This window comes from Panthera pardus, unplaced genomic scaffold, assembly GCF_024362965.1.
Source record: "Panthera pardus isolate Hobbes unplaced genomic scaffold, ASM2436296v1 HiC_scaffold_24, whole genome shotgun sequence".
NCBI classification, from domain to species: domain Eukaryota; kingdom Metazoa; phylum Chordata; class Mammalia; order Carnivora; family Felidae; genus Panthera; species Panthera pardus.
In genome coordinates this window covers 65,486,819-65,497,032 of record NW_026526810.1, presented here as the reverse complement: position 1 = coordinate 65,497,032, position 10,214 = coordinate 65,486,819, and the positions used below count along the sequence as shown (strand labels likewise).

Here is a 10,214-nt window from a genome sequence, read left to right as displayed (position 1 = left end):
TACATTAACACACATGCCCTTCCCTGGCTGACTTCCCTTCCTTTCTCTCTTCCCACTGCCACTGCTCTGTATCTTGGGATCACCTCCCAAGTAAATCACTTGCACTTGAATCCTTATCTTCTTCTGGAGGAACACAAGCTAAGACAGCGTGGGTGTACAACGGAAAAATCCCAGTACATCTCTAATACTGCAGGATCCAGGGCCTCAAACAATGTTAAGGGACCTCAGTTACATTCCTCTTTTCAGGATCATGCTATTCTTTTGTGGTGGGAAGAGGGCTGTTGGCAGCTGTAGGGTTATATGCTAGCCTCTTCCATCCCCAGAAGTATTCCCAAGAGTTTCATATTAAGTTTTGGGGCTTGGAGCAGGTACCTGTCCTTGTACCAGTCATTGTGGTCAGAGAGATGAATTAGGTTAATTGGCAAGGGCGTCTGAGGCTTTGCTTCGTCTAAACCCAAACATGGGGTAGGAGGAGGCATGGCTTGTTTATCCAGGGAAAATCCAGGTGTGGTGACTAGAAACGGAGGGATGGATATTGGGCAGCAGCAGAGACCGATGCATATCTTGATTGGCTATGTGGTTCCAAGGTGAAAATGCTTTTTGAGACTGGGATCTTGTAACCATAACTTTCTTTGATCCCAAATGTGGCAAAATTGTCGTTAGAACATTCATCAGCTTCCTCTCTAGACCCAACAGTGCCACTCACCATGCTTTCTCTCTACCCTTTTCCTGTTCTGTGGGTTGTTTTCTCCTAAGCTCCTGGAGCAGGTGGCTGTTGCATGCTCAGCCCAGGGGTTTTTGTAAGACTCTCCCTGTCACTCCTCTCATTGTGGAGCTTCTGCAACAGCACAGAAATAGATGCCTGAATCTGTAGGCATCAAGCCTGTGATGGTGAGACTTACAGCTTTGTTTCCTTTCTGATGTGACACAGAATATCGTCCTGTTCTAGTGTTCGTGCTAGCAGAATAAAGATAAATGATTTCAGTCATCTTTCTATTGGAAAGCTGTTGATACCACTTCATCACATAGTAAGTATAGCTGAGTGTGAAACGGCAGTTCAAGGTCACAGATTCTCCCTCTTTTTCCTGCACTAAACTTGGAGATTGAGTGATGCCCTGCGTGTTGCTGGAACCTGTAGAGAAGAAGAAAAAAACCAACTTAGCTTCTGACATTGCTCCCAAGAAAGCTGTCACAAACAGCCAGATTTTCACCCAGAAAACAAAGTGAAGAAAGGCACAGTCAAGTTCTCTTCTAACTTCTTTCCCAAACCCCCTCCCTCGGGCCCCAGCTGGAGGGGTGGTGGGCTCCTCACCAAAGAAGAGGAAAACTACCACTGCGCACAAGAGAGCGGGCATTCTGGACTGCATCCTGGGGGCCCTTCCCACTGGTAAAATAGCTCTCGTTCTGCCTGCTACCTGCCAGGCCCTTTGCAGTGTCTCTGGAACTGGGTGGCTCCATGGCCTTGCTTCTATAGAGCTGGCAGTGTGGTTTCTGCATACGTCAGCTTAGTCACACTTCCTGCTGTCTGTGTCTGAATCGTGCATCTTCCTCCAGGCTACTCTTGTCTAATTGATCGATAACACGTTGTGTATGGTTTATCATGAAAGAAAACTTGTCCAATGTAGACATAACCAAAAGGGAGAAAGTAGACAATAAAATCCAACCATAATCTCATTACCCAGAGGTAATGCTGTTAACATTTCGTTGCATTTCTTTCAGTATTTTTAATGCAAATATGCATACTGTAATGGAATTGGGATCAAATAAAAAATCTTTTTTGTGTTGAACATCATGTATATGAATATGCCACCATGTTATTCAACTGTATGTGAAAATATGATTTTTACAGCTTCATACTACTCTGCTGTAAGTGTAATTTAATTTGAACATTATTGTTCAACATATTGTTCTCTTTTGACTGTTTTAAATAAGATTTGGTGGGTATGGTACATATGTCTTTGCATTTCTGGTAATTTGTTTGTTTGTTAATTATGTTATTTCAAAGTTTTTAATTATGAAAAATTCAAATATCCACAAAAGAGAGTATAGTGTGATGAAAGAGGACATACTTATTTCCAGGTTTCACAATTATTAAGTCATAGCCAATGTTGTTCATCTACATTGCCATTACCTTACACATCTGTATCTCTTCCAGTTCTGTCTCGATTAACGCAAATCCCAGACATCATGGAGTTGAGTACTTTACTCAGGAGACACGTAAGGTCAGATTGTCTTTTTGGCTGTGTGTGTGTGTGTGTGTGTGTGTGTGTGTGTGTGTGTGTTTTGTTAGTGATTGTTGATAAGCAATGACTAGATCTGGTGTTTGATTAGGAGTTGGTTTGCAAATTGATGATATTCTAATTATATCATTTCTACTTCATTTATTAACTGAAGTACTTCTGTTAAGATAATTTTTCCTTGTCAATTATTTGATTATTCTTTGACGTTAAGTGTAGGATTCTTTCCATTCATTTATCAGTTTGTAGGATAGTGAGCTGTTTCCCCTCTAGGGTGACCAAACCATCCCTGCTTGCCTGAGATGGAGGCATTTCTCAGGACAAACACCAAAATAGTCTCAAGCAAATCTCAGGCAACCAAGATAAACTCCCAAAAGTGATTAAGGGGGTTTGTTTTATGAACTCATGGATTTAAACATACCTGATGTATTTTAGTTGATTGGATTCATGGTCTTATTGATGTGGGAATTGTCCCCTCTTTACCAGCAGAAATCTTTTCAGGCTGGCTCCTGAGCCTTTGTGACATGGCTTCTGTAATCTGTGATAGCTTCCAAATTTTCTGGGAGGAGAAGACATTCTAGGCTCATTTGTACACTTTCTCCCCCAGCGATGGAATCAGCAATCTGTGATTAATGATAGATATGTTTTCTCCTTCCAGTTCTAATGTTTTTAGTATTTTATTGTGGTTGTTAAGATGTTTGGTGAAATATAGAATAGAAAGAATAATATTGGAAATATTTGTCTTTTTCAAATTTTTAAGGCAATGCTTTTAATATCTCCCTTTGAAAACAAATTCAAAGATTCCCTTGTTCAGGGTAAGGAAGTTCCCTTTTCTTTGTAGTTTGTGAAGAGGTTTCAATTAGAAATACATGTTAAACTTGACCAAATCACTTTTCTGTATTTAGTGAGAGAATTTTATAGTTACTATCTTTATGTGTGGTATGTTGCACTAATATTTAACCTTCTTCATATTCCTGAGATGAATCCTAAATGATCATGGCATATTAGTATTACTTTTTAATATTCAATGCTGGTTTGATAATATTTTAGGAGCAGTCATTGCTTTTCAAAGGTAATATTGGTGCATAATTGTCCTTTGGCATCTATCTTTGTTTATTTTTGTCATTGTGGTCCTCTTGGTCTCATAAAATGTGTTGAGTAGTAGTCTTCCTGTTTTTATTTTTCTCAGTAGTCAGGAATGGAAATTATTGGTCTTGGGTTTGATGTAACTTGCCTGTGAAACCATAGTTTTTGCTTAGAGTTTTAAATTTCTTTAATGTGCATGTAAATTTAAGTTTTCAATTTTTCTTGTCAGTTTTGCTGGCTGATAATATTTAGAGAGTTTTACATTTTGTTCAAGTTTTCAAGTTAATTTGTATGGAATTATTCCTTGCATGTTCTTATAATTATATAAATTTTTACTGTGTCTGTAGTTATAATCTTCCTTTACATCATATTTTTCTGTGTTCTTTTATTTCCTTGATAAATTTTAGTGGAGAATTTTCCCATATCTAATTCTTTTCAAAGTATCATTTAAAATGGATTCTTTCCTTTGATTCTTTGGCTTTATAGCCTCAATTTTAGCACTGATTATTACTATTTTTGTCCTCCTACTTTTGTTGTTTACTCTTATTCTTGTATAAAGCTTTCTGATTGAATGTTTAGCTCGTTACCTTCAGTATTTTTGTCCTGGTTTATTTTTAGGGTATAAAAAGTTCTCTGTGTGCTGCTTAGGTTCATTTGCTCAAGTTTAAAAATGTAGACCTTTCACGATTGTTCCACTGTAAGTAGTTTAACAATTTAATTATAATTTATTTTCTGGTTCATAAATTATTTTATTGTTTTTTAAAGTTTATTTATTTATTTTGTGTGAGAGAGAGAAAGCAGGGGAGTGGCAGAGAAGCAGGGAGAGAATCCCAAGCAGACTCCTCGCTGTCAGCTAGACCCTGACACTGGGCTGCAATGCATGAACCACTAGATCATGACGTGGGCTGAAATCAAGCAAAAGACACTTAGCTGATGGAGCCACCCAAGTGCCCTGGGTTCATTAATTGTTTAGGAGTGCATTTCTTTTTGTTTAAAGTTGACTTTTTACTAATAGTGTCTAACTGTATTCATTACAGTAAAAGAACATGATTTGTATGATATTGATTCTTTAATATTTATTGAGATTTGCTTTTTTGTGGTCTATTTCTCTGATTATTTCTTAAGGATAAATTTCTGAATACAGAATTGTTGAGTGAAATAATTTTTTTATCTATGAACAAATTACCTTTACAATGACTGTACAAATTGACATTTCTATAGCATTTTTCTAAGAGTCTTGTTTCATGACATCAACATCTAAAGATTTAAAAATTATTTAACAATTTGTAGAGAAAAAATATTATTTCCTCATTGTTTTCATGTGAATTTATCAATGAGGTTGGAATCTTTTTATTTGAATTTGCTATTTTTGTAATTTGGAAATTATTTGTCCTTATCCATTGCTTTTAGTAAAATTGTTACAAATTTTCTCTAATTTCTTCGTAATAAAATATTTTATTTTTTAAGGAGATTAAACAAGTGTGTTCATGAAAGATCATTGTCCTAGAGTGCACTATGATTCTTAACCAGATAGGTAGGCAGCTGAATGTTTACTTTGACAGTTCCTGAGCTCCTTGAACTAATCATGTGCCTGGGCCACCCCAACCCCACCAACCCCACAACTCACCATCACTCTGATAAATCTTTACAAATATCACAAACCTCTGTGGCCTTTATCCAGGTTGTTTCTGAGAACTATTTCAGAAAACCCTGAGATGCTGGCTGCTGAAATTATCATTCCGGAGGAGTCAAACATGACATGAGTACCAATGGGTACATGTGAAGGTTAGGGTGACCTGCTCAAGGCAAGGAACAACTTCCGACCAAGTTATACTTCTGAGAGGGCTTGGTTATAAAGGATAAACCTCCACAACCACCATTTAACGTGAATTTTATCCAAAGAAATGGTAATAAAATGGGGAGCTTCTCCCAGTGAGTAGGTTTACATGCCTGGGGTTGGGTCTAAGACAGACATTGGGAAAACTGTGCTTGCAGGTGAAGGAAAGTTTGCTCACAGAGGTTCCTAAAGTTTAGGAGAATTTTATTTTGTTCTATTTTATTTTTTATTTTTGAATTTATTTATTTAATATAATTTATTGTCAAGAATGTTCCTATGAGCTCACTACTGAGCCCGAGGCTGGCTCCCCTCCTTCCCAGGTATGCAGACAGGGCAGCTGGCCCCAGTCCGGAAAAAGCCCCACAGTTGGAAATTGGTTCTTTCTCCGTTTTTTCCACTCCCCACTCAGTAGTTTTTCTCTTGTCCAAGTACAATCTTACACTTTCACAGCCTCTCTTTCTCTTCCCTTTGTCTCTCCATAGAAGGGGATCCCTCCCCTCCATTCCTATGCTGCCCCTTTTATCTCTCCCACTTTGCAATCATGCACCTATGGCCTGCCAGGTTGTCCCCAGAGATGTCTCTGTCACTCTGCAGCCCTGACTCTGGGAATTCCAAGACCTCTGGCCTTAACACTGCTGTTTTTGAGGGATAAGGGGCTTCGGGTCCTCCTGCTTTTCTGCCATGTTGACCAGCAGCTCTTATTTTTATTTTTTAATGTTTAGTTTTGAGAGAGAGAGAGAAAGAGAGAGAGCATGAACGGGTAGGGGCAGAGAGAGAGGGAGACAGAGAATCTGAAGCAGGCTCCAGGCTCTAGGCTGTCCTCACAGAGCCTGACACGGAGCTCAAATTCACAAACTGTGAGATGGTGACCTGAGCCAAAGTCAGACACTTAACCAGCTGAGCCACCCAAGTGCCCCATACGAGAATTTTAAAGAGATTCTGCTTTAAATGACCTCAATAGTATTCAGACTTCTATTTTTCAGCCTTATCCTTTTTTTGTCCTAAGTTCAGGCCTCTCACCCACCCCCAGAGAGTGTCAGCATCTTCTCATTGTTCTGAGAGTTGCGTTAGTGGCACGATTGCCCCCTGGAGGCCAGACAGAGGAGCAGCCGCCTTAAAGTATTCTAGGTCTTGGATCTCCAGGCTGGCTGCACATTAGAAGAAATTGAGGAGTTGTAACAAAGAGGCTCAGTCCTGAGCACCTAGACCACTGGAGATGTGGGGACACATTCCAGTATCACCACATTAAGGTTTAACTTTGAGTGAAACATTAAGATGGAAATGAAAGCAACTGCTCTGAAATAAATCTAAACATACCCAGAAGCAGAATTACTCATAGTAAGTAGCAGGGTAAATAAAAGATGTCAGGAGATGGAAAAAGGAGATATTTTACCCGTAGGTTTACCAGTCTTGGAGGTAATCCATTTTAGCAAATCTCACCCTGGGAGTTAGAGTTTGAGCATGACACTGTTTTGGTGTATATTTGTGATGTGCCCATGAAGGTGCTCGTTTTCATTGACAGCTGATTACCCAAGTTGGACTCCTAATTCCTAGACTCCATTTTTAACTTGGCTTTCCCTGAATTCTGGGTGGCTGTATTAATAGGGGCCAATATCACTGAGCTCTCAACTGAAACTTCATCAAGGGCTTGGTCTCAGTGCCAAGACTGGCTTTTTGAGAGTTATACTTCAACACCAGCATTAATTTATATTTTGTCTTTTCAAATCAGAGAACCACAAAAATAAAATTAGAGTTAAAGGGGCTTTTAAGGCTCCCCAGCCTAACTTCCTTATTTTCAAGATCTGAAAAAGCCATAAGAGCATTTTAGTTTTGGCAAACAAGCAAATAAGCATAAAGTACAGCTACCCTACTTTAGTACCTTCTTCTCTATATCATTGCCTGGCCCTGTCATACTCTGATCTTATGGGATACAAGAAGTCCAAGAATTCTCAGCTAACACTACTTGGGAATTCTTTCTATTACTCATAGACCTAGAAATTCCCTACCACTGTCTCTATTTAAAAGAAACAAAACACTGTTAGTAGTCCTACTGACTTCCTCTTAGTTGTTTCTGAGAGTTTCTATTTCTGGATGTAGAAACATGGTGGATGTAGAATGGTCAGGAAGAGATGGAAGGAGGAGAGAAACACCTTGAAATACCTGTCAAGTTTGTGCCCGATGGCCAGACTAAGTTTTGAAGTGACTTTCTGCATGGTCCTGACTTCCTGGTGTGCATCAGGGAGGGAAAATTGGCAATGTGTTTCTTAGAAAATGCTCTATCTGCCCTGTATTAAGTGCTAGCAAAAATCTGGAGTATAAGGATACTGCTAGTAAAGTCTTAGCAAGAAGTAAGAATATGTTATTGAGAAAAGGAGGAGAGGAATCCATGTCAGGTAGTGGTAGAAAACTTTCTGAAATTGCCTTCTGTAGTGTTGTGGAAGGCTGAACTTGGTTGTAGAGCTGGGGAGATTTCAAACGAATGAAGGTACCACTGGGTTTCTTCTTGCTGCTTTTAATGAAATGAAGAGAAGAGAGATGAATGAAGGAAAGTATTGTTAAACAAATAGGAACCAGGACTGGATGAATCTGAAAATTCTCAATCTCTTCAAATGGAAAAAGGTGCTAAAATTAAGAGCGAAAAAACTGACAGTGTGACTACATAACTTTTCATCAAAACCTCAGAAGGATTGAGGGGTGGGAGTATTCAGTCACACAAGGAACTCTTTCAAGAGGTTTGGATGTGACTCCCAAGCAAACGATAGGACTTCTGAGAAGCTTAAGAGATTGGTCCCTCAGCCATCAGAGCATGGGCCACAGGTGCAGTTTTTCTGGAAAGGATCTGTGGGTGGTGGCTTTTTTCTAAAGGAGTAAACTTCATTTAAATCCATGGGAGACCCAGGAGGTGTTTGAGAAAATGATTTCAGCAGAAACACTACCAGCTTGGTTTGAAAGGGACAGAATACAGAATAAAAGGAGGAGGTCAGACCCCTAAAGCTCTACTGGCAGGAAGCAGTTTTATAAAACTACTCAACTGCAAATATGTGTTACCTTTTGTGAAGGAAGAGAGACGACTCTGAAAGCAAAAGTAAAAGCCAAGGGGTCACAGTTGAGATTTATTTCCAGGCCTTAAATGTAATCAAAGAACTCCTAAGTTTTGCCCAGCTGGATTTCTCCAAGTGTTTCTACACTTGGTTTTCCACTCTTTGGACCCAAATGTCTTTAGCTATTAACCCGTGCCTTCCTGGTCGTGTCTGATCTAACACTGGATGTGTGGGGGAAGGTCGCTTGTTTTGCAGCTTGACAGATGGAGAGGAATTGTGCCCCAGGAGCTGTACTTAACAGATGACACCCAGGAGCTGCATTTGGACTTGGACACCATTTAGATGATGTGATTTTGTCTATGAGCTGACGCTGTATGATATGAGACTCTTGGGGTCTTTGGGAGTGTGTGTGAATGTATTTTGCAAGTAGGAGGAATATGAATCTTTGGGGGTCAGATGGTGGACTCTGGTAGAGAGATAAGTCCCTGCCTCCTGGTGTCCATGCCTTTGGATAATCCCTTCTTTTGAGTGTAGAAGGAACCTGTGACTTGCTTTAACCAATACAATATGCAAAGGTGATGGGGCTAGGCCTCTGTTTTTTGTTTGTTTGTTTTTGTTTTTGTTTTTTGTTTTTTGTTTTTTGTTGTTGTTGTTACATTATGAAAGGTTTCTGTCTTAGCTAAGATGAGAGATTCTCCTTGCTGGCTTGTGCTGTAAGCAGCCGTGTTGAAAAAGCCTAAAGAAAGTGCAGGAGACCACTAGGAGCTCTGGGCAGCCTCTAGGAAAAGAACTGTTTATGAGGGTACACTGGAGTGTCAGAGAGGAACTTGTAAACTATGAACAGTGATACAAATGCATAAAGCAGCTTTTAACTTTTCAAAAGGAACAAATGATAGGTGTGGTATAAATATTTGTTGAATAAATGAATTAGAAGGTAAAGTGCATTCTGAAAACAAAATTAATAGCTGGTTAGCTGAACCATTGCCCCTTTTTAAGTTATATTATTCCTTACTGAGTCTTACTATCCTTGACAATTCTGGGAGTTTTGTGTTTTAATCCTTCTTTTGTCCTAGATATATGTCTTGTTGAGAATAAAAGCAGATGAAGAGGAAATGGAAGAGAGACAGTGTCATGTTTAGGTGGTAAATAACATCATTAATTTTTTTATACATGCATCAGACCTTTATTCATTTGTTGAATAATTCAGACAAAGTCCTACGCTTCTTGATGCTTTTATTCTGGTGGATAGACAGATAAGAATATACCAACAAATATATAAAGTGATGTCTGCTAATGATGACTGCCATGAAAAAATGTGAGACAGGGTAAGGGTAAAGAGGGATGGGTTGGGTGAGTAGTAGCTATATATGGTTGAAGGAAAGACATCTATGATGAGGTAGCATTTGAGCAGTGATCTGAATGATGGGTGAAGGCAACCATTTGAAGCAAGACTACTCTAGTAAAAATATCCAGAGATGGAAGCCTGCTTGGGGCACTCAAGGAACTATTCTAGGGGGTAAGAGTGATCCCAGTAGAGGAAGAAAGGTAGAGGAAGTGGGAAATATTCAGTAAACTTGAGAGTCTTCTACTTGTCATGTTCTGTGTCATGTTGGGAATATCGAGGTGAAAGAGACATAATCCTTGCTCTCAAGAAATTGAGTACCCTAGAGGAAGCAAGCAATAAATATAAAAATGTATAAGGAGATAAGTGCTATTTTGGAAGTATGTACAAATTTCAAAGGGAGCCAAAGGATAGAGACCTTAAATTTGCGTAGACCTTAAATTAAGCTTTAGAGAGGAGATATCAGAGGACCATGAGGAGGAGGTGGTGATGAGGTTGGAAACTCCAAACAGAGAAGGGTAGAGGGAAGGATGGAGATGAGAGGTGTGTTAACTCATGATATTTCCTGAATTTAGTATTTTGGTAATTCCAGGTCTACATTGGTGACAGATATGTCAGGAGATGAGGCAGCTAAATGTGAGTCGTATGTGGGCTTGTGCCAGGCTAAGTCT

The 10,214-nt window shown here is 39.3% G+C and overlaps 1 gene segment (V, D, J or C); it reads right to left on the bottom strand.

The window, feature by feature from the left end:
• Positions 1–824: 824 nt before the first annotated feature.
• Positions 825–1,427, bottom strand: LOC109255697 (T cell receptor delta variable 1-like). The segment is given in 2 exon segments: positions 825–1,132; positions 1,313–1,427. Coding segments are annotated over 2 exon segments (363 nt in total).
• Positions 1,428–10,214: the final 8,787 nt, after the last annotated feature.